The sequence below is a fragment of the Eschrichtius robustus genome, chromosome 12, assembly GCF_028021215.1.
Source record: "Eschrichtius robustus isolate mEscRob2 chromosome 12, mEscRob2.pri, whole genome shotgun sequence".
Taxonomy (NCBI): Eukaryota; Metazoa; Chordata; class Mammalia; order Artiodactyla; family Eschrichtiidae; genus Eschrichtius; species Eschrichtius robustus.
The window spans coordinates 36321291-36346255 of NC_090835.1; the positions used below are offsets into that span (position 1 = coordinate 36321291).

The 24965-nt window shown below is 38.9% G+C and overlaps 1 protein-coding gene across 16 annotated transcripts in view; it reads left to right on the forward strand.

The window, feature by feature from the left end:
- Positions 1-24965, forward strand: part of PBRM1 (polybromo 1) — a 108028-nt gene that overhangs the window by 185 nt on the left and 82878 nt on the right. For 6 of the 16 annotated variants that reach the window (XM_068559415.1, XM_068559428.1, XM_068559417.1 and 3 more), the window contains exons 1-7: positions 2857-2923; positions 4585-4737; positions 5681-5778; positions 13023-13170; positions 17724-17867; positions 20183-20299; positions 23993-24061. In XM_068559415.1, the coding sequence (XP_068415516.1) occupies positions 2876-2923; positions 4585-4737; positions 5681-5778; positions 13023-13170; positions 17724-17867; positions 20183-20299; positions 23993-24061 (777 nt within the window). In that variant the 5' untranslated portion in view covers positions 2857-2875. Of the gene's footprint in view, positions 1-155; positions 448-2856; positions 2924-4584; positions 4738-5680; positions 5779-13022; positions 13171-17723; positions 17868-20182; positions 20300-23992; positions 24062-24965 lie in introns of those variants that run through there. The other 10 variants (XM_068559420.1, XM_068559427.1, XM_068559422.1 and 7 more) reach the window with 5 other exon arrangements.

A 24965-nucleotide genomic window follows, 5' to 3' on the forward strand; every position in this document is an offset into this window, starting at 1 on the left:
CCGGGCCTTTGTGTGGGCCCGGGCGGGCGGGAGCAGCGGCGGAGGCCCCGCCCCGGCCGTCGGGACGCGCCGGTCGGGCCGGGCGCGCGGGGCGGGGCATGGCGGCGGGCTTCGGGACGCGCCCGGCAGCCTTGCCGCACCTGCCGGCCGGGACAAAGGCGCGCAGCGTCCCGGAAACTCCCCGCGCCCCGCTTTCCCGCCCCCCGCGGCTGGCCGAGCTCTCGTCGCGGGCAGCTTCAAAACTGTCAACGTTTCCCTTAGTTCCCCGTACCGGTGACAGGTTGGGAAAGTCATTTCCTCCTGCTCAGGGCCTCCTTTTTTTGTTGTCGTTTTTTGACGGTTCAGACACAAACTCTCCTAGTAAATTTTTTTTTTAATACTTTCTGGATGACTCTGTTCAGACTGAATATTTTTATCAATGGGACTTGTATTCATCGTGGAGCCCAGGTATAGTTTCTTATCTGCAACACCACAAAGAATCGAGGTTTTCAAATCGTGTGTTTCTGGTTTTTAATATTTTTTCGTCTCTTAAAATTTTTTTACTGAGAAAGAAGCATAGTTTTGTTATTGCAGGGTAGAAATTGGTGACTTAAAAGAGGAAGAAAGATTGGCAAAAATGTAGAAGAAATCCTGAAAAGCAAATGACAAATACACGATATAGTGGATATAGAAATTATTACTACAATTGTAGAAACATGTTGGAGTAAAGCATTTTTATTAACTTATCTTCCAACAAACTAAGACTCCTCAAAAATGACTTCAAGGTATTTTTTTCCCATTTAGTAGTGAGCTCTTTTCCCAAGTATAATTCAAAAGCAAATTGGACTCAATACAAAAGAGTATAATTTCTGCCTTATCACCTGTTAACAGATTGCCCATATTTTAGATCCAAAGGAAGATTGGAAGGTATCTTTTGAAGAAGTATGTCAAATCAGTAATAAATATGTGTGGATAAATAGAAGGGCTTTGACCACTTTCTTTGGCTTTGGGAGTGTACAAAATATCTTAAATATTCATATCTATGCAGATCGCCAAGATTAGTAAATTGCTATCTGTATGATAGACTACTCTCAAGGCATCCAACATCATGTGAGAGAACACTGAATTGGGAGAATATTCCCTAAGTTAAAACACAGGCTGCAACATAATACATGTGGTTTGTTCATGCTTTTTTTTTTTTTTTTTTAAAAAGGGCAACCAGGGCATAGAATAAATACTGAAAGCTGTGAACGCCAACGTTAAGGGTGCTTTTTCTCTGGGAAGCTGGATTATAAGCGATTTTTTTCCCCTTTTGAATCTTCTGTTTTCCAAGATTTTTGTTTTAAACGTGTATTACAGTACTAAGAAATACTAGAAATACAGGAGAGTACTAAAAGTCTATAAACTGTCAAAATATACCATTTGGCTATACTGAGTAAATATTGTCCCAGTTGCACATTGTAAAGTTATTCTTTACTGTCCAATGTAATTTATCATTGGTTGTTAGAGTTTTGGACATGTGACTGTAATCAGTGCCATTTAAAAACTTGTAACTAAGTTTCAGAATCTTTTTTCTGTATAGAAAAAGAATTACTGAATGGATGCTCACAGGCCTTTGAAACTATGCAAACATTTTTTTTAATGTCTCACTTAAGTGCACTTTTAATATGTTTTATTAAATAGATAAGTTGATCATTGAAACTATGCTATAAGTCAGGCTACAAAAATGGATAAAGTGCTGTTCCTGTGCCCAAGACAGCGTGCAATCCTAGAGTTAAAACTTAACATTTTTGTTGTGTTTTGACATTGCAAAGTGATTTCACATACATTTTTCACTGCCGTTAACAATCCAAGGGAGATGTGTACACTACTGTTCTCATTTTAGAAATGAAGAAACAGATCTGAGAGGTTGTGACTCAAGCAACATCAAACAGATAATTAGAGATGGAAGTCCTGAGTCTCTTATCCTGGTCTTCTGAGCTCAGGTCCTATTGCTCCTCCCACCCATCTGGCCACATTGCCTTTCTAGCCAAACTTCCAAAATACATGTTAAAATGTGTTCTTTGGATGAGAAAATATTTGAAAATTATCCTTAAGTTGAATCTTTTTTCTTATCGAAGTAAATTAATGAGTCAAGGAGTTTTGGATAGTGTGTGGTCTAAACATTCCCCCCCCCCCAGTGATTTACATTTTTTGTCATTTGATTTTCAGCAGATTATTTATAAAAGTAATTTTGACCTGCCAAATTGTTGAAGGCTTTTTTTTTTTTTTTTTTTTTTAAACCTTTCTAAAGTTGTATGTGATATCTTTTCAGTGCTGATAGGACTTTTGGAAAGAAATGTCTTTCTCTGAATTTTTTTGGTGGGGAGGAGTTTTCCATACTCTTTGCTCACGTGAGCCATTCTTGGTTTGTTCCAGCTTGCTAACACTTGGTGTCACATGTGAGCCTTCCACATGTGTTCACTCTCCATTCCAGCTCTGTGATTGAACTCTGCTCTTATTGACTAGGGGGCAGTTGGGCAGGCATGCTTCGTTCCTGGAATTGACAGTCATTCGTGTGAGTAAAGGGGAACCTCAGTGAGGCATCTTTATGCATGTGAAAAGCATTTGGTTTTAAAATGGAAGAAATGTCAGATACTGTTAGTTCCTGAGCCTTTGCAGCTGTTTGATTGGCGCAAGAAAACTGATATGCCTATTTTCTCCAGATCTTTTATCTTTAGCAGTTCTGCTTGAATGTTTTCTGTCTATTTGTACTCATTTTTACTCCTTTGACCCTTCTTTTTATTTCCCCTGTCTCTGCCTTGTTCTTCTCTTTCAGTTTTGAATATATTAACACTGAATCAGCACTTCTAAAGCCCTGCCTTCTCCCACTGGCTTCACTTGGCCTTCAGACATAATGAGGAGACTGGCTTTTCGAGGAGCTGGTTGTGCTCTGGTAAAGCTGGTAAATTACTGATCATCTACACCCTTTCCCTTTTCTGTCCTTCCTTGCCTTTTGCCTTCCACCTTTCTTAAATTTTGTTATCCTTTTCATAAAGATTCCTGCCTTATGTTCATCAAATTCACTTCTGTCCTTGTCATAGATTGTTTACAAAAGCTTGGTCCTTAGTTTCTTCATTTTAATGAATTGACACCAGTTTATCAGCCTTTTATAAAACAAACAAAAATCAACAAAAGTTGGCTGGCCTTGGCCTAAGCCCTTTGAAGCTTTAGCCAGTTGTGGCCGATTGCAGACTAATACACTGTATAACAAACCAAGTCCTAGAGGAAAGAACATCATCATATTAGGCTCTGTTTTTAAACAGCATGTGGACTGTAATTCAGAGGAAGAGATAAGAGACTTTGTTTGTTAGTTGGTTACCAGAATTTTTTATTTATTGGTTTGTTTTGCTCCTGCTTTCTTTTCCCTGGAGATCCCCAGTTTTTCTCTCCATACTACTGGCAACCCATTCTTTCAGCTACTGGTGTCTTAGTTTCCTGAAACTGAATGTTGATGAGTGACACTGGGATCAGTTTTTTCTTTTTGCTTTAGAGAAAGGCCTGTGAAATCACAATATGCTATTTGATACTGTTTTTAAATTGTATAAGCATTGTAGGACTTTCTCAGGTATGCACCCTTACCCTCTAGCTGTAGCAGATCATTTCAGTGGTTGCATTTCTTGTGTTATAGTCAAATATATATATATTTGTAAAGCTGTGTTAAGATTACTTAGCAGCCTGCCTAAAACTTAGAGCAAATATTTACATGTTTCTGGGAGGCCAAGGAGGACCTAAAACCTCACTTCCGGGGTGCTCTTCAAGATCATCTAGTGAAATGTAAAGCTGTGAATTCATGGGGATAGAGTACCTCATGTAACTGAAAAGGAGGTTAGTCTGGATTGACAGAAGTTTCAAAATGCAATTTTGCTACTTTAGCATAGGTATGGCAAGTATGTTGAGTGTTTTCTGGGGTATGTCTTGTGGATCTTTCTTTAATGAATGGAGAAAATTCATTTTCAGTGTGTTAATTTTAGGGTACATCTAAAATGCTAGAAGGTTAATCCTCTGTCCCCTTACCCTTTTGCACTAATTTGCCTCAGGGTCTGCTTCCTGTTTTTTGGTTTTTGTTTTTTTCCAACATCCTGGCCCACCTGGAAAGTGATCATAATCATAAGAAACACTGGGGAAAACAGATGAGGCTGCTGACTCCAGAGGTGACCGCCTTAGGGACTCTGTCCCTGAGGCCTGCCTGACTGCCTCAGGGGCTGAGGGATCAGTACCTCCAACACACCATTATATGTGGGTGTACCGTTATACGTGGGTTTCCAAATTCCAGTCCAGGGTAAATTTGGGGCCAGAAGTGGTTGAGTCATTCAAAATTGGTAAATACAAATGAGTATACTGTTGCTGAATTTGTCCCATCCAAATTGAAAGTGTAGCATTCTGGTAAGTGAAGGGGCTAAAGCAAGGTCCAGGACTTGCATTGAAAAAGCATAGTTAAGCTTCTTTGCAACAGTGAAAATATCCTCCTAAGTGAACCAGAAGCTTTGTGGCAAGTGGCCAACTGAGGGCTTGGTGGCAGAGTATAAAATTCAGTGTAAGAACATGGCTAATTATTTCTTATAGAAGAAGTTGGATTCCATGGGTTCCAAGAGAAGAAGAGCTACCTCCCCTTCCAGTAGTGTCAGCGGAGACTTTGATGATGGGCACCATTCTGTGTCCACGCCAGGCCCAAGCAGGAAAAGGAGGAGACTTGCCAATCTTCCGACTGTAGACCCTGTAAGTAACTCAGATCACAGTTTCTGCCTTCTGCACAATTCCCTACCTTTCCTTTAATGATAAGCAGTTAAGATGCAAGGCCTCTCAGCTTCTTTTTCCTCTGGCTTGATATTCTTAACCTTTTATGAAAGGTATACACTTAGTCAGAAGTCTTACAGTAATAGTGTAATTTAATATTATGAAATAATAAAGGATATCATTTTTGTCACATTATATAGTCATTCAAGTAAATGTATGCTTGTCATGTGCCAAGCACTGTTGTGGTGATTGGGATAAAGCCATGTGTAAGACAAGCTAGTTTTTCACATGGAGCTTAGATGCTAGTGTTGGGGAAGCAGCATGTAAACAGATGAACAAATAAATAATAAAGTTTCTCAGCTAGTGATGAGTGCTAAGAAGAAAAGTTTGGATGATATGGGCTGTTTTGGCCCATACCTTCAGGAAAGATTTCTTTGTGATCAGAAGGCAGCAGCCCTGCAGAGCACTGGGGAAGGGTGTTCCAGGCAGAGTGGCTGGATCAGGAATGGATTTGATGGGTTGTGATTACAGAGAGATGGTCAAGAGGGAGAAGGAAACTGGCAAAGTCTGCCCAGCCAGAGTATACCCTACATACTCTGTGTTAGGAGTTTAGATTTTATTCTCTGACTGGTAAGAAGCCCTCTGTTGGATGATTTTTAAACAAGAGTGATATGAACTAATTTTGTTTAAAGGAAAAGAAAATCACCAGTAACATATTCTGATGAAAGATTTAATCATTTAAATGATTTTAAATGAGAGATACTGTCAGCATACTTTAGACTTGGGTTCCCATGTGGGAATTTGGGGATTTATCCTTCTCTACTGGCCTTTTATGTTTTGTTTTTGTTGTGTTTTTTTTTTAAGAACCCCTACACTGACTTTCTGTTCACTTTTCTGGTGATTTTTCTCCTTTTCCTATGTGTAGATTGCCGTGTGCCATGAACTCTACAACACCATCCGAGACTATAAGGATGAGCAGGGCAGGCTCCTCTGTGAGCTCTTCATTAGGGCACCAAAGCGAAGGTGAGTGGGAGGGGTTTGTTTCCGGGTGCAAGTTGAAAGTGTTTAATAATTGAGTTTTCTTTTGGAAGAAATGGCTTAGATGATACTGGGGTCTAAATTTTAGTTTCAGTTGTCAAGGTGTAGCGAAGCGCATTTAAAAAAATTTTTGTTTTAACTAAAGAAAAAAATTTTAGTTGTAAAAAACATACAACATAAAATTTACAGTCTTAATTGTTTTTAAGTGTATGGTTCAATGTGTGTTAAGTGTATTTACATTGTTACACAGCAGATCTCCAGAGCTCATTCATATTGCAAAATTGAAACTCTGTGCCCATTAAATAACTCCCCATTTCCCCCTTCCCCTATCTCCAGTCCCTAGCAATCACCATTGCACTTTCTGTTTCTGTGAATTTGACTGCTTTAGGTAGCTCATGTTAAGTGGAATCATACAGTATCTGTCTTTTGTGACTGGCTTATTTCACCTAGCGTAATGTCCTCAAGATTTATCCGTGTGGTGCCATTTGACAGGATTTCCTTCCTTTTTAAGGCTGAATAGTAGTCCATTGTGTACATATACCACATTTTTTTAATCCACTCATCCATTGGTAAACACTTGGGTTGCTTCCACCTCTTGGCTATTGTGAATTATGCTGCAGTGAACATGAGTGTGCAAATATAAATACCTCTTTGAGATGCTGCTTTCAGTTTTTTTGGATATATACCCAGAAGTGGGATTGTTGGATCTTACAGTAATTGTGTTTTTAATTTTTTGAGCAATCACCATACTGTTTTCCATAATTGCAGCACCATTTTACATTCCCACCAACAGTGTACAAGAGTTCCAATTTCTCCACACCCTCGCCACACTTGTAGTTTTGTAGTAAGTTTTGAAATCAAAAGGTGTGAGTCCTCTGTGATGGTTAATTTTATGTGTCAACTTGACTGGGTTAAGGGATGCCCAGATAGCTGGTAAAACATTATTTCTGGGTGTGTCTGTGAGGATGTCTCTTGAAGAGATTAGCATCTGAATAGGTAGACTGAGTAAAGAAGACAGCCTTCACCAATGCAGCTGGGTATCATCCAGTCCCCTGAGGGCTTGAATAGAACAAAAGGGTAGAAGAAGGGTGAATTTGTGTTCTCTGTTTGAACTGAGACATCCATCTTCTCCTGTCCTTGGATGTTGGAGCCCCTGGTTCTTGGGCTTTCAAACTGAAATACACCACTGGCTTTCCTGGTCTCCAGCTGGCAGATCCTGGGACTTCTTGGCCTCTGTAATCACTAGTTCCTATAATAATTCTCTTACACCTCTCTCTCTCCCCCTCTCTCTCTCTGTTTCTCTCTCTTTCCCTACCTATCTATCTATCTACTGATAGATAGATAGGTAGGTAGATAGATCCTAGTGGTTCTGATTCTCTGGAGAACCCTGACTAATATGGTCTTCCAATTTCATTCTTCTTTTTCAGGATGGGTTTTTTTGTTTCTGCAAAAAATTCTGTTGGGATTTTGTTAGGTTTTGCATTGACTCTGTGGATTGCTTTGGGTAGTATTGGTATCTTAACAATATTAAGTTTTCCAATCCAAGAACGTGGGATATCTTTCCATTTATTTGTGTTTTAATTTCTTACAGGAGTGTGTAGTTTTCAGTGTAAAGTCTGTCACCTCGTTGGTTAGGTTTATTCTTTAATCTCCTTTTTGGATTGTTCACTGTTAGTGTGTAGAAATGCAACTGATTTTTGTGTATGTTGGTTTTGTATCTTGCAACTTTGCTAAATTCACCAATTACTTCTAAAAGTTTTTTTTTGTGTGGGATGTTTAGAGTATTCTGCATATGAGATCTTATCATCTGCGAACAGAGATAGTTTTACTTCTTCCTTTCTAATTTAGATGCCTTTTATTTCTTGTTGCCTAATTGCTCTGGCAAGGACTTCCAGTACTTTGTTGAAAAGAAGTGGTGAGAGCAAGCATCTTTGTCTTTCATCATTTTTAGTATGATATTAGCTATAGACTGTTCATATATGGCCTTTATTTTGTTGAGGTAGTTTCCATCTATACCTAATTTGTTGAGCGTTTTTAATCATGAAAGCGTATTGAATTTTGTCAGATGCTTTTTCTGTATCAGTTGAGATGATCATGTGGTTATTTTCCTTCATTCTGTTAATATGATTCATTACTTTTATCAATTTTCATAAGTTGAACCATCCTTGCATTGCAGGAATAAATCCTACTTGATCAGGGTGTATAATCCTTTCAACATGCTGCTGAATTCATTTTGCTAGTATTTTGTTGAAAATTTTTGCATCAACGTCCATAAGGGATATTGGTCTGTAGTTTTCTTTTCTTGTAGTGTCTTTGTCTGGCTTTGGTATCAGAACATTACTAGGTTCACAGAATAAGTAAGTTTTCCCTCCTCTGGTTTTTTGGAAAAGTTTGAGAAGAATTATGTTAGTTCTTTAAATGTTTGGTGAAATTCAGCAGTGAAGCCATTAAGTCTAGGGCTTTTCTAGGGCTTTTCTCCTAGGCCAGGAGGTCTTTGGTTACTGATTCAATCTCCATACTGGTTATATGTCTATTCAGGTTTCCTGTTTCTTCATATTCAGTCTTGGTAAGTTGTATGTTTCTAGGAATTTATCCATTTCTTCTAGGGTATCCAATTTATTGGCATACAGTTGTTCATAGTAATCTCTTATAATTCTTTTTATTTCTCTGGCATTGGTTGTAATGTCCCCTCTTTCATTTCTAATGTTATTTGAATCTTCTTTATTTTCTTAATTAGCTGAGCGTTTGTCAATTCTGTTGAGCTTTTCAAGAAACCAACTCAACTTTATTGATTTTTTTTCCTGTTGTTTTTCTATTCTCTATTTCATTTATCTCTGCTTTATATATTGTTTCCTTCCTTCTAGCTATGAGTTTAGTTTGTTCTTCTTTCTCTAGTTCCTTGACAGTGGAACATATTTTTAAAAATTGTTTAATAGTCTTTAGGATAGCAGCAAAGTTGTATTTATCATAGTTAAAAGGGATTAGTTTTTCACAATATGCAGAAGACACAGTGATTATTTTCACCTTGCTGTCTCTTTTTTCCCTAACTTTTGGACTTGACTTCTGTGGTCCAATGAAGCAAAAACAAATATGCACCTGGCACACGCCTCCCTGTGGAGGCTATGTTCCCCCTGACTAGAGCATCCTTCCTCTCTTGCTATCAAAATAATATCACTGTTCTTTTCAGACTCTGGCATTTGAAGTTTTTTGTTCTGAAAACATACATTAGTGTGGTAGATAGAATAATGGCCCCGCCAAAATGTCCGTGTTCTAATCCCTGGAATCCATGAATATGTAGGATTACATGACAAAGAGAAATTAAGTTTGTTAGTCAACTGCCTTTGAATTGGAGAAATTATCCTGGATTATCCAGGTGGTCCCAGTGTAATCACAGGAGTCCTTAAAGAGGGAAGTAGAGGAGTAAGTCAGAGAGAGATTTGAAGATGCTGTATTCCTGGCTTTGAAGATGGAGGAATGGGGCTACAAGCCAAGGAATGCACGTGGCCTCTAGAAGCTGGAAAAGGCAAGGAAATGAATTGTTCTCTAGAACCTCCAGAAGGAATGTGAACACCTTGCCTTTTAGCTTAGTGAGACCCATTTTGGACTTCTGTAAGGTAATAAATTTGTGTTGTTTTAAGCCATTAATTTTGTGGTAATTTGTTAGAGCAACAATTGGAAACTAATACAATGAGTTAATTAAAGATTTAGATCCATTCATGAATGTTGATGCTGCAGTGGGTAGCCAACAAGCTCTAGGTTGATCTGAAGGCAAACCTCTCACTCCAAAGAGCAGAGCCACCAAGGATGCAGTGTCATCATCCTGAATGAGGAGAGCTCTGTAAATTAGTCATGCCAAAAAAGAAGAGTTTTTTTTTTTTTTAATGAAATCTGTCTACAGATTTCAGTTAGTTTATCAGTAACAATCTTTTGAAAGTTGTCATTTAATTAGCATACGGTAATAAAAGCCCATATTTATTGCTTACTACATGCTAGGCACAGTACTAAGTGCTTTCCAGGCCTCATCTTGTTTAAACCTGAGCAATATTGTTATCACAGTTTATAGATGACAACTTGTACAAGTTCTCAGAACCATTGAGGATAACCAGAATTCAGACTCAGGTTTTTCTGATTCTAAAGCCTGTGCTCTTAACCAGTATGTTGTATAGAGAAGCAGCATCATATTGTAGTACAGAAGCACCTCATGGAAAAGGACTGCCCCTCTGCTGCCTGCTTTTCACCAGCTGAGGGGCAGAAAATACAGGCCTTTGGTGCTGGAGCACTGTCTTCTAGCCTCCATGACGTGGTGCTTTAGGAGCACTGCTGCCTTCCCCCCAGTGCTGTGCCTGCCTGCATCTCTGCTCCTCCTCTGTGGAATGCATGTTTTCTCAAGAGCTTGTGGGAAGAAGTACTATTCAGAGCCATGCAATTGTGAATCTCTTTTTGAGACTCTGTTTTCATTAGTATGTTAGGCTGCTTGTACTAGGACATCCAAATTAACAATGGCTGAAACAAGAACAATTGCTTTCTCTCATGTACAAGTCCTATTCTGTGAGGTCTTCAGGGCCGAGATACTGTCTGTCTTTTTATTCTGCTGTGCTTGGGGTATCGCCCTTGTCTGCATGGTCTGAGATGGCTCACCACCACAACTACCTTCCGACCCATAGGAAAAAAGAAACATGTTAGGATGTGACCTGGACATGGTACATTTCAGCTCTTGCATTGGTCAGAACTTAGCTGCAACGTGGCAAAGAATTTGGCCTTTAGTACCCAGGCAGGAGCTTAGAATGCTGTCATCTTGGGAAGGAGGCAAAATAGGTTTAGGGGTAGCCAGCAGGCTCTGCACATTAGGCAGAGTGTTTCTCACTTTTCTGGTTAAAACCCTTAGTTATGCTTTGACTATTCTGTGGTCATATTATGGCAGGGTGCCCTCACCTATTGTTGAAAGAGAAAAGCTCTTAAGACATGTACTTCACAGTCCTGTATGTGTGTGTATGTGTGCACAGAGTCTGGAAGAATATTAATAGTGCTTTTAACTCTGGATGAATAGGGGCAGTTTTTACTTTTCTATGCTTTTCTGTATGTTGATTTAAGTGGGAAAAATCAGTTAGAGCTATTTCATTTTCAAAGTGGGGGGACCTTGTTTTGACCACATTATATAGAGTGGAATGTTGGGATCCTGACCTTTTTTTCTATATGGTTATTCTGAAAATGTTTGTGAGGAACCCCCTAGCAGAGCTTCTGGGAGATAGTGTCCTTTCTAGGTATGTGTCCTCATTGCGTTGTCAGTTGTCTACAGATAATCCCCCAAGCCTGAGAGGCTGCTGAGGCCCAGCTTTAGCAAGGAGCAGTGGACTGTGGCCCATCAGGCCCAGGCAGAGAGAGCCATCTAGGATAGCAAGTTAACAAAGCCCTAATGCTCACTCTGAGAAAGTCCCTTGGTACCACTGACAACATTGATATTAGGCCTGGGTGGGCCTTTGTTGTTACTCACTGAGACCTTTATGTTCTTACACTTTCTTTGAATAGCAGATTGAATACTCCTTTTATCCCCTCGTACTTAATTTTATAGTTCACTAAAATCGTAAGTAGTTGATAAGGGTTTAAAAACTTAATTTACTCTTCTTCCTTTCCCTTCCTGGAGAATTCAAAGTCATTAGGTGAGGCTGAGCAAGGTAGGAATCGGCAAGGGAGACAAGCGGTGGGGGTATGGGGTAGGGGTTGTGGACAATAGCCATGTCACAGGCTTTTACATAGCCTGGAGTTACCTTTCCATAAAGTACAAGGAGTAAAAGAGTAACTTGGTCAGTTGAGAAGCTTGGCAGACCATAATCAAGTGACCAAAATCAACCTCATCTAAGTAGTGGCATGAGTTGAAATCAAGCGCCACGTGATAGAATACAGTGAGATGAATATAGCATCATCAGAATTTATTCATCAGGAGAAGAGACAACGCCAGATTAAGGGACACTCTACAAAATAACGGGCCTATAATTTTCAAAAGTATTAAGATCCTGAAAGTCAAGGAAAGACTAAGGAACTGTTTCAGAATGAAGGAAACTGAGGAAACATAACTGAATGCAGCATGATTCACATTGATCCTTTTGCTATAAAGGACAATTTTGGAACAGTTGGCAAAATATAAATGGGTTCTGAGGATTAGATAGTGAGACTGTATCAAAGTGAATTTTCTGATTTTGATGATTGAACTGTGGTCCTTTTTTGTAGGAAAAACACACAACTCTTCAGCAGCTTACTCTCAAATGGTTCAGAAAAACATTCTGTGTACTATTCTTGCAATTTTTATGTTAAAGCAAAAAGTTTTAAAAAATTAAATATATCATACATACATGGCTAAAACATGTCAGCCAGTGTCCCAGAAGAGATTAAAGCCTTAATGACAGCATTCTTCATATGTAGTAACTTACCCTCTTACACATCTAGGATGAGTTTTATCTACCCCTGAGGGAGAATTGTGAAAAATAGTTGCTTAGATAATTTTGCAGAAGGTTTACTTGTCTCATGGAACTCCATTTGAAAAAAAGCCAGAAGGAGTAATAATAAACATCCATGAACCAAAACCCAACTTAAGAAATTATTATAACTACTTTAAAGTGTCCCCTCCTCTTCAAGAGATAACCACTATCCTTAATTTTCTGTTTATCATTCCCATGCCTTTTTTGTTCTGTCATGTTTGTTTATGTCTTATGCCCTTTTATCATTGGTAAGCTCCTTGTGCCAAGGGCCTCATCTTTCTCTTTTGTAACTTTAGTACTTGATGTTAGAGCAGCATATATACTAGGCACTTGATAGCACTTGGCAGAGAAAGTTCTGTGGTCACTACCTGAAGAAAGATAATCAATTTCGTAAGTTTATAAAGAGCTTTGGAACATACCTGTTTTCAGCCATTATTGAACCCCATGAAAGGTAAGTCATTTTCATTTGCAGAAGATACCTTTGACATGGTTTTAGTGTTGGTGCCTTAAATCTTAAATATTTAGCATATAAAAGACTATCACAGATGTTAATTTAGGTTTCTATATCACCAATATGTATTTTGAAAAGGGCATGCATATTCGTCTTGCTTTTGTTATTCCCTCTCCGTTCCAATAATGAGAGTACATCTAGTATGTTCTGTCACTTGGAGTGTTGGACATTACCACAGAGTTTTGAGACATAACTTTTTTGGGCTTTTGATTAATAAATACCTTTTTAAAAAACATTATTGACAGAAATCAACCAGACTATTATGAAGTGGTTTCTCAGCCCATTGACTTGATGAAAATCCAACAGAAACTAAAAATGGAAGAGTATGATGATGTTAATCTGCTGACTGCTGACTTCCAGTTGCTTTTTAACAATGCAAAGGCCTATTATAAGGTAAGAAAACATCAAATTTGGAAGATATTCAATTTGATAATTGTATGGCTTTTTAATATTTATCAGTCTGGTAGATAAGTAGTGGTTTTTCATTTGGTAGTTTGAGTTTGCATTTCTCTTGTTAGTAAAGAAAACTAAAGATTAATATGATTATGACCCATTCTTGTTTCTTCTGTGTCTGCTCAAATCTTTTGCCTGTTTCTCTCTTGGGTTGTTTGTCATTTTCATATTTATTTTCAGAAATTTTTTTGTTCTAGATACTAATCCTTTTTTTGGTTATCTGTGTTGCAAATATCTTCTCCCACTGTTTGGCTATTTTTTCACTCATTGTGGTGTCTTTTTTTTTTTTTTTTTTTTTTAATATTTATATATTTATTTTGGCTGCACCAGGTCTTAGTTGCAGCATGTTTGGTTGCAGCATGCAGGATCTTTAGTTGTGGCATGCGGACTTCTTAGTTGCAGCATGCATGTGGGATCTAGTTCCCCGACCAGGGATCGAACCCCGGCCCCCTGCATTGGGAGCGTGGAGTCCCACCCACTGGACCACCAGGGAAGTCCCTGTGGTGTCTTTTGATGAACAGAAGGTTTTTTATTTTAATATAGTTAGATCTATTAGTCTTTAACTTTGTGGTTTATCCTTCTTTGTGTCTTGTTTCAGAAATCTCTCCTGCCCAAAGATTATAAAGATATTCTCTTATTTTCTTCTAAAAGTTTAATAGTCTTGTCTTTCTTATATAAACCTTTAGTGCAGCTGGGATTGATTGTTGTGTCTTCTCTGAGGTAGGGATCTGTTTTTTTTCCACAGGTATAAGCAGCACCTTGAAATGGCCATCCGCTTCACATTTGTCTCTGATGTTAGTGCTGGCATTGATTCCATGTGCTCATGGGCCTCTTTGTGGCCTTTTATTCTGTTCCTTTTGTTCTGGCCAGCTTATCTAAAACTGGGCTATTCTATTTCTACCTTAATTTCTATGGATTTATAATTCTTTATCTGGCAAAGAAACTGTTTTGATTATTTTTATACATTTTAATATTAGTGTGTTAAGTCAACAAGCACCAAAAAGATTGTTTGAATTTGTATTGGAATTGCATTGGCTTTGTAGATTGTATTTTGGAGAATTGACATAATTGTGATGTTGATTATTCCAGTCTGTGAATTTGGTATGTCTTCATTTATTTGTCTTTTTAACAAAGCTTTAAATGTTTTTTTCATCAAGATTCTGCAAAAATGTTAGATTTATTCTTAATGCTGTGTGTATATATTTTTTCTTTAATTGAGATATAATTCACACACTCTTTTAAAGTGTAGAGTTTGGGGCTTCCCTGGTGGCGCAGTGGTTAAGAATCTGCCTACCAATGCAGGGGACACGGGTTCGAGCCCTGGCCTGGGAAGATGCCACATGCCACAGAGCAACTAAGCCCATGTGTCACAACTACTGAGCCTGCGCTCTAGAGCCCGCAAGCCACAACTACTGAGCCCGCATGCCACAACTACTAAAGCCTGTGCGCCTAGAGCCCACAACAAGAGAAGCCACCGCAATGAGAAGCCTACGCACCACAACGAAGAGTAGCCCCCGCTCGCTGCAACTAGAGAAATCCTGCGTGCAGCAACGAAGACCCAATGCAGCCAAATAAATAAATAAATAATTTATTTTAAAAAAAAAATCGGTATCTTAAATGCCCTTCTAAATAATGTAAAACCTTAGAATAATGTAACTCTGATCTTTTTATTTATGCTATTGGTGTTTTGTGTTTTATTTCTATTTTGACAAATTTTTAATCCCATAAAATAATGTTACTGTTTTATGTAGTCAGTTTTTTTACTTACAAACAAATTACTGTCTTTATTCTTCATTCTTGTATTGCTATTGAGAAATCATCTGTCAGTATGACTGTATTTCCTTTGAAGGTTACCTGTCTTTTCCTTCCAGCTATCTTTAGTATCTTCTTTCTGTCTTTTATATTCCACAGTTTCACTGTGATACGTCTAGATACGAATATCTTATTATTATAGAATTTGGGAGCTGTAGATCTTTCTAAATCTTTGGGTTGGTATTTTTCATCAGTTGTGGAAATTTTTCAGCCATTATGTCTTTGTATATTGCCCTTTCCCCATTCTCTCTTCTTGTAGAACTCTGACTGGTTGTTATATTAGAAACTCTCTTAGGTTTCCATTTCTCTTAACTTTTTGTAGTCCCCTTTTCTGTGTCAGTATTGCTTTTTAGGTAATATCTTTAGTTCTTACATTTTTCTTTTTTTTTTAATATATATTTTTAAAATTTATTTGTTTTATTTATTTATTTTTGGCTGCATTGGATCTTCGTTGCGGTACACGGGCTTCTCATTGCAGTGGCTTCTCTTGTTGCAGAGCACGGGCTGTAGGCACACGGGCTTCAGTAGTTGTGGTGCACAGGCTTCAGTAGTTGTGGCTCATGGGCTCTAGAGCACAGGTTGAGTAGTTGTGGCGCACGGGCTTAGTTGCTCCGCGGCATGTGGGATCTTCCCGGACCAGGGCTCGAACCCATGTCCCCTGCATTGGCAGGCGGATTCTTAACCACTGTGCCACCAGGGAAGCCCCTAGTTCTTATATTTTTCTTTGAAATCTGCTCTTAAACCAATCTATTGAGTCTTAACATTTTAATGTTTATATTTTTCTTATTTTCGAAGTAGTTTCTATTTTGGGGATTGCTTATGTCTTCAATCCTATTATTTCTTTAAACGTTTTCAACATATTTTTTATTCTGTAGCAGATAACTCAATATCTGAATTATTTGCATGTGTTTTTGCTGTCATTTCTGCTAGCTTTCTCTTGTGACTCTTTTCTTATTTTTTCCCTTTGATATTTGGCTGCACTGGGTCTTCGTTGCTGCGCACGGGCTTTCTCTGGTTGTGGCAAGCGGGGGCTACTCTTCGTTGCGGTGCGTGGGCTTCTCATTGCGGTGGCTTCTCTTATTGCGGAGCACGGCCTCTAAGCATGCAGGCTTCAGTAGCTGCAGCACGTGGGCTCTGTAGTGGCGCTCAGGCTCTAGAGTGCAGGCTCAGTAGTTGTGGTGGGTGGGCTTAGTTGCTCCACGGCATGTGGGATCTTCCCAGACCAGGGATCGAACCCATGTCCCCTGCATTAGCAGACAGATTCTCAACCACTGCACCACCAGGGAAGTCCTCTTGTGATTCTTATTCTTGTGTGTTTCATGAATTTTGACTATGAGCTTATATTTCTTGGAACTTTATCTATAGGGAGACTTAGGCTTAGATTGAAGTTGGGTTCATCTAGAGAAGATTTGTTGCTTATCCCAGGCACCTGGCCTCTCTTCGTTAGGGCTAGCTTATGGTGAAGCGTTCTCAGAGGAGATTCCTCTCATCCCTCTCTTCTCTCCACAGTGCCACGGGTTTAGCTGGGTGGAGGTTGAGGTGGGTAGTCTTCCTTTTCCCTGGCAGCAGAGAAATGAATTGTTTTGAATTCCCAGTTACACTGCATCCATGGCCTTTGGATTCCCAGCTTTGGGCAGACCCTGGCCTTTATCTCTTGTCCTTGCAGCCTCAAGGAGGCTTGAAAACTAAAGGTTAGGTTATCTTGTCTTATAGGTGAGGGCAGTGTTCTTGCTCATCCGGGTTCCTGCTTTTACTCTATTCTTGCTTTTATGAACATTGCTTACTCCTTATTGGCAGCACATGGATACATTTTTAAAGCTTTACTGTTCGTTTAACATTGCATCCAGCATTTTTCTTTTTCTTTTTTTTAATATTAACTTATTTATTTGGCTGCGCCGGGTCTTAGTTGTGGTGTGGGGGGTCTTTGTTGCAGCACATGGGATCTTTAATTGTGGCATGTGGGATCTAGTTCCCTGACCAGGGATCAAACCCGGGCCCTCTGCATTGGGAGCACAGAGTCTTAGCCACTGGACCACCAGGGAAGTCCCCCAGCGTTGTTCTTTTTTTGTTTTGTTTTTTTGTTTGTTTGTTTTTAAATTTATTTAATTTATTTATTTTTGGCTGTGTTGGGTCTTTGTTGCCGCATGCAGGCTTTCTCTAGTTGTGGCGAGTGGGGGCTACTATTCGTTGCAATGTGTGGGCTTCTCATTGCAGTGGCTTGTCTTGTTGCGGAGCATGGGCTCTAGGCGCGTGGGCTTCAGTAGTTGTGGTTTACAAGCTCTAGAGTGCAGGCTCAGTAGTTGTGGCTCACGGGCTTAGTTGCTCCATGGCATGTGGGATCTTCCCGGACCAGGGCTCGAACCCGTGTTCCCTGCATTGGCAGGCTGATTCTTAACCACTGTGCCACCAGGGAAGCCCCCCCAGCATTGTTCTTACTGGAAAGTTTTAGTTAGTTTATCCCCACCATGCTTCAGGAAAAGAAAATATTCAAATAAGATGTTAAATAGTTTAAAAATAGAAGTGATAATCAGGACAATCATTAGCTTCTGTCCTTTAGTCTTGTATCCCTTAAGTTGGGTCTTATCCTTTAAATTGCCTTTCTTAGTGTATTAGTAATAATTAGCCTTTATCATAAAACACTAAAGTGATATTTTTTTTCTCTTCTCCTTGCTAATATACAGCCAGATTCTCCTGAATATAAAGCTGCTTGCAAACTCTGGGATTTGTACCTTCGAACAAGAAATGAGTTTGTTCAGAAAGGAGAAGCAGATGATGAAGATGATGATGAAGATGGGCAAGACAATCAAGGCACAGTGACCGAAGGAGTAAGTGTGCCACTGGAATAGGTGATAGATATGCTACTGGGAGGTGGACGAGGCCCCTGCCTGTGATTTCTCTTGGCCACTGTGGGCAGGTGGGCTTTCTGTGCAGTTGTGTTGGTAAGTGGGAGGGTAAAGGGACACGCAACCAGAGAGCCCCACTCCAGTTACAAGGGATCCTAGGACATCCTGCACTACATGTAACATGCATGGTTGCTTTCATGAATTGCTCTTACGTTAATGCATATTTCCTGCTCACTTTTAAAGAGAATCTTCATATTATCAAGGACTGGTCCAATATTGCTATATTGAGATATTTTGTAAGGGTAGGCAGTGTTGTGATTGAAAGTTGGAAAGTTGATGGAGTCACTCTAGTTAGGAATATTTTTATGGGTTAGGCTGGTTCCTAGAACATGCCAGGTGTGTTCCTGCCTCTGGAATTTTGCAGTTGCTCTTTACTTCTGCTTCCTTTGACTCTGCCTGTGACTATGTCTCCTGCATTATTCTAACATCACTTAAAATAATGTAAACTGGGAGAAGACTTTCCTAACCACTCTGTCAGATTGTTTGCTCTGTGCTCCTCCTTTCCAATCATCACATCACTCTGTTCTGTGATCTATAATTTTTATCACTGTATGTGAAATAACGTATTTAGAATTAGTTTATGTGTTTACTTTCTGTCTTCCTCAAGTAAAATGATAGCTCCACAAAAGGTATCACCTTGTTCACCTATTCTGGCATCTAGACTCTGCCCAACATGTAGGTACTGAAAAATACTTGCTGAATGAACACACATGTTTAAAAAGAGAAAAAAGAACAGTAAAAGGAATTGCATCTCTCTTCTGCAACTAAATAGTAAGACACCCAAAGAATAAGTTATGTGAATGCATTCATACTCCCTGCTCCCTTTGTCATCTGCAACATTTTTCCAAAGTAGCTGGTTGGGTTGGGAGAAGAGGAATCTTGGCCGCGGGACATAACTCACCTCTTTGAAGCTTACTCTGTGGTGTCATGTTTTAACTAGTAAGTAAATGACTTAAATACGAGTATTTTCATCTGCTTTCATCAGTGTTATCTTGGTTCTTCTCTAAGCTTAGGTGGTTGGGGAGTCTCAGCTAATCACATATCTTATATGTTAAATATTTATTGCGTGTCTGTTTGCCAGGTGCTGTGCTGGTAGGTTCAAGAGATGTCAGTACCCTCTCTCTGGGCCTAATGTTGGACTTTAAAATTGAGACTTTACTAACTAAGACTCCTGTTGGATTAGGACAAAAATATTAGTGCTTTTATGATTTAAACCAGAATTAACCATTAATCTTTACTTTATATGCCCAAAACATGGTTTGGACTTAAAGTACTATTTAATATAAACCTTGACTGAGACATCCCATTTCTGACTGTAGAACAGGGGTCCATGGCCTGTTAGGAACCGGGCCGCACAGCAGGAGGTGAGCGGCAGGCGAGCGAGCGAAGCTTCCATCTGCCGCTCCCCATTGCTCTCTTTACCGCCTGAGCCATCCTCTGCATTGCTCGCATTAACCGCCTGACCACCCACCCCCCCATCTGTGGAAAAATTTTCTTCCACGAAACCAGTCCCTGGGGCCAGAAACCTTGGGGACTGCTGCTGTAGAAACTGGCTTCAGACTTAGACCCTCCCTGGCCACCTACTCTTTGGGACATATCTTTTCCCATATTGAAACAGTGACTAAGGTAGGAGTAAGCCAGCCAGTGTGGAGAGCAGAAGTGATTGCATCAATTGGCTTAATCTCCATTCAATTTTGATATAACTTGAATTTGGTTGTTAGATCTGGCAGAGCACCCCATAGTTAAAAGTATGTAGTTCCAGAAGTATGTAGTTGTTCCACCAGAATACCAAGATTTCCATAGACGTGAACAGCAGATACAGAAATGGCCAGGTGTCATGGGGCACGTTTTCTCCATCTCAGTTACTCAGACCCTTGAAAGGTATGCATTTCCATCATTTCACACATATGGGACTTTAACTTCACTGTTGCAGTGTTTGCTGTGAATAGAGTTCAGTAAAAGGACCCGATTCAAAGGATTTAGTTACTGAAATAATATGAGTAGCCTCATTAGTTTCAAATATGCTGTCCTGGGAGTGTAACCCCTCATGACCAGCATCAGAGAATTTCTGTGGTATTCTTGAAAATTGTACTTAAAATAAGTATTGTTTAGAAGTTGCTCTTTTGAATTAACTTTAAAATTTTAGAAGCTGTTTAATATCAGCATTTATTTTTGGATTTCTCTCACAAGGTACTTATTTCTTCCCTCTCTCATTCCTTACAACCGCCTCTTCCCAGTCTTCTCCAAGTTACTTGAAGGAGATCCTGGAGCAGCTTCTTGAAGCCATAGTTGTAGCCACAAATCCATCAGGACGTCTCATTAGCGAACTTTTTCAGAAACTGCCTTCTAAAGTGGTAAGTGATGCAGTTGAAGACAGGTGGATTAAAGTGTGTTTTGGTTTTTTGTTTTAAGTACTTCAGAAAGTCTGTTAGTTCCAAGTATATAAAGTAAGGCTAATGCAAGGCATTGGAGATAGCCGAGAGATCCTCCTCATGGCCTCAGCAGTAAGCACATAGGATATGTTCTGTCATTTTACTTCAGCAAAAGGTTGTGGATTTTTTTTTAAATTGTGTTTTTGTTTTGTTGATTGGTAATTCTTTTTGTTTTTTGTTTCTGTGGTTGTAAAATATACAATAACATAAGATTTACCTTTTAACCATTTTAAGTGTACAGTTCAGTGGCATTAAGTACATTCATATTATTGTGCAACTATCACTACCATCCATCTCCAGAACTTTTTCATTTTCCTACCCATTAAACAATAACTCTCTACTTTTCCCTCCTGCCAGTCCCTGGAAACCACAGTTCTACTTCTATGAATTTGACTACTCTAAGTACCTCATTTAAGAGGAATCACACAGTGTTTGTTCTTTTGTGTCTGGCTTATTTCACTTAGCGTAGTATATTCACGGTTTATCCACGTTGTAGTATGTGTCAGGATTTCCTTCCTCTTTAAGGCTGAATCCATTGTATGTATATACCACATATTACTACTTTTTGTTTATCCATTCATTTGTTGATGGACATTTGGGTTGTTTCTAAGATCAGTAATTCTTAAATGATCAAATAGGGGAGGGGGGAGAAAAAGATAAAATAAGCAGCTAAACTAAACCTTTTATTTATAAAAGAGAAGCCACATTCTCTACTCAGGAGGCAGAATGAGAGGAAGATAAATGAGTTCTTCCTCTCTTAGTTCTCTTTGATCGTCTGGTGATAAAGAAGAGAGAGAGACCTAATAAGTATTCTTCTACCCCAAAGAGGAAGAGGGTTTCTAGACCAATGAAACCCTTTAAAAGTGTTAGAACCCCTTGTGGCTTCACATCCAAGAAGCAATTAACATAGCTGAAGTTCCACTTTAGCCTTTGGAACTACAAAAATTTCTATGGCCTCTGCATTCTTATATTTCTAGATAAAGATATACTTTTAGAAGTTCTCCACTTGTTTAACTCCATTGTGACCATTTTCTTTTTTTATCTAACTCCTAAGGACAAGGACTGATGTATTTTCTTTTGTGTCCCTGCCACGTAATTGGAACCCAGCATGTCAGAGGTTTGCAAGAAGTGCTTGTTGACTGATGGGTAGCATGCAGCTTTACCCATCAGTCATCAACAAGACTAGTTATTTACAAGGTGACTAGCTGTAGGACAATTACAACATTAGAAATAAAGCATCTCTGACCACTGCTGTCCTAAGCATGGATCTGATTAGAAAAATATAATGATTATATTGGTTATATATTTAAAATTTCAAGGAAAGAAAAAACCAGTAAGACAGTTCTTCAAAAATGAAACATAGAATTATCATATGATCCAGCAATTCTACTTTGGATATATACCCAAAAGAGTGTAAGCAAGGTCTCAAAGAGGTATTTGTACAACCATGTTCATAGCAGTATTATTCACAATAGCTGAAACATGGAAGCAACCCAGGTGTTCCTCTACATGTGACTGAATAAATAAAATGTAGTATATACACACAATGGAGTATTATTCAGCCTTTAAGAAGGATGAAATTCTGACCCATGCTGCGGTAAGAATGAACCCTGAACACATGCTAAGTGAAATAAGCCAGTCACAAAAGAAAAAATATTGTATGATTCCTCTTTTAGGAGGTACTTAGAGTAGCCAAATTCATAGAGAGAAAAAGTAAAATTGTGGTTTCTAGGGGATGACAGGAGGGGAAGGTGGATAGCTGTTGTTTAATGGGTATGGAGTTTCAGTTTGGGAAGATGAAAAGTTCTGGAGATGGGTGATGGTGATGGTTGTACAATAATGTGAAAGTATTTAAAGCCACTGAACTGTATACTTAAAAAGGTTAAATGGTAAATTTTATGTATTTTTACCACAATAAAGAAATAAGAAAAGAGTACAGTCTTTACTCAGGATTTGTTCTTACTCTGCATGATAACAATCAGTAGTGATCAAGCCATCACGGGTGAGCTGGATGACTAAAACATTACTACCCAGTTCCCCCGTTCTGGGAGGGTTTTCAGGGACACCATGCAGCAGGAGTTGATATGGGAAAGCAGATTCCCATTGGTCCCTTGGGGTGTGACAGTTTGAAAGACAACAAGGACTGAGACCTGGAAGGTCTTTCCTTTCGTTTCCTTTATAAATCTTTCCTGAGTGAGACTGGCTAAGTGGGAGAGGTAGATTGGGAATACCTGGGCCAACAGCTTGGTTTATGCTGTACCCTAGCCTGGGTGTCTCTGCCATAATTTGTCTTCTGAATTGTTTCTCAGAAGTAGAATTGTTGAAGAGAAGGGGCAGGCAAGGGGTTTGATCTAAGGAAGGAAAGGAGTAGGGTTAAGAAAATAGAGAGGGGTAAGCTGAGGGATCAGACGAAATGAGATCATCCCTTTAGCGCAGTAATTGAACGCTGTGGTCTCTTGTTCTTGTTGTTGCTTTTGTTTTTTGGGCTCCAAGGATTTGAACAGGTAGGAAGAGCCTGAAGAGCACAGTCTGACTTCCCTCGACACTTGTCCCCCACTGAAAAGACCAACTTTTGATTTTTGGTTGACTTCAATTATTTTCTCCAAGGAATAAAACCTGTAGGAAAGACTCAGGGCAGTGAATGAACTCCAGGCTTTGTGAAACCCTTCGAGTATATTCTTCTAACATGTTTAACTCTTTTTCTTTTGTTGAGCTATAATATTTGATAAGAAATCAGAAATTGTTTATAATTTTGCTTTGATTCTTTAATGTATTTTCATTGAAAATGTGTTTTATTTTGAAAAAAATTATTTTGACTGAGATAAGTAGAAGCATTAAGTTAGACATGAAGCTAACAAATCTTGCAACCTGACTTCTTGTAGATTCTTTTTTTTTTTTTTCTTTTTTTTAATTAATTAATTTATGGCTGTGTTGGGTCTTCGTTTCTGTGCGAGGGCTTTCTCTAGCTGTGGCAAGTGGGGGCCACTCTTCATCGCGGTGCGCGGGCCTCTCACTATCGCGGCCCCTCCCGTTGCGGAGCGCAGGCTCAGTAATTGTGGCTCACGGGCCCAGTTGCTCTGCGGCATGCGGGATCCTCCCAGACCAGGGCTCGAACCCGTGTCCGCTGCATTGGCAAGCAGATTCTCAACCACTGCGCCACCAGGGAAGCCCTTCTTGTAGATTCTTACTATTTTATATGAAATAGGATATAATTGTGCTATTTAGATTGCTAAATTAAAAGAGATTATAATAAACCCTCCAAAAACGTTCTTTTGCTTCATTTCCTGGCATAGATATCTTGGGATCTTAAATTTAAAATTGTGTGATCTGTGAATTTAGAAAATTTAAAAACATTAAATTGTGGTGTATTAGTTATATAATGAAAATTACCAAATACTAACTGTAAAGTCCTACAACATGCTGTTGGGTATCTCATGAAGCTTGTAAAAATCAAATGCTTTCTGCTTCAAATATAACAAAATGCTGTATAACTGTGTCTTTAGCCTTAATCTCACAAAGCTGCTCAATTGATTAACAGATAGTCAGTATACTTCCTTGTTTTCTCATTAGCTGGATACTTTAACTTATTAAGCATGATTGGGTTTTGTCTTCCAGCAATATCCAGACTATTATGCAATAATTAAGGAGCCTATAGACCTCAAGACCATTGCCCAGAGGATACAGGTATGAAGGTGACCATATGTAAAAATAACATCATTTAGGGCAGATTGGCCTGTGGTCATTTTTTAGGGCCTTTTAAAAAAACAGAGAAGCAGGTATCTCTATAAGGAGTTACTAGCAATATAATGTAAACAAATTAGAGATGTTACTGAGTATAGCATTGGAGGAGTAAACTCAGCGTCCCTTTTGCATTTTTTTCTGTAAGAAGGAAAGGAAAATTTTCATTGGCATAGTAAATCTTGACCTTAGGACAAAAATTAAAGCGCATTGGTCATCGCCATTTCTGATTGTGAAAGGTACATTGGGAACAAAAGCTTTGTTGTTTATTTTTATTTGCTTCCAAATAGTTTTAGGATATCTCAGAGTAAAAGTTACCTACAACAGACATTAAGAGTGTAAGGTTAGTGAAAATAGAGACTTTGTTCTCTTTGAGTGCCCCCCTACCTGTGTCTTCAGCAGTAATAGCAGCAAGTAACACTCACCTAGATAGAATTCCTATGTGTTAGCTAATTAATTCTTATAACATCTCTATGAGGTAGATACTGTTATTATTCCCATTTTACAAATAAGAAAACTGAAGCACAGAGATGGTAAGTCACTTGCCTGAGTCATCAACTAATGAGCAAAGTTAGGATTTGAATCCAGTCTGGCTCCAAAGTCTATACTCTTTAATGAGTTAGTATTCTTGAAGCATTTAGAACAGTGGTTGGCACAGTAAACACTATATGTTTGCTTAATAAAACAACTTTTACCTTTTTTGATTTTTTAAAAAGTATAAGTTGTTTTTATGAGAATAGTGTAGCTCTGGTTTTGTTACCTATCTCAAAAACTTTTTTGTAAATGGACCATAGTAATAGTTTATAAAAGAGAAGATGACTTTATATATTGTTCACACGTGTACTTTCCA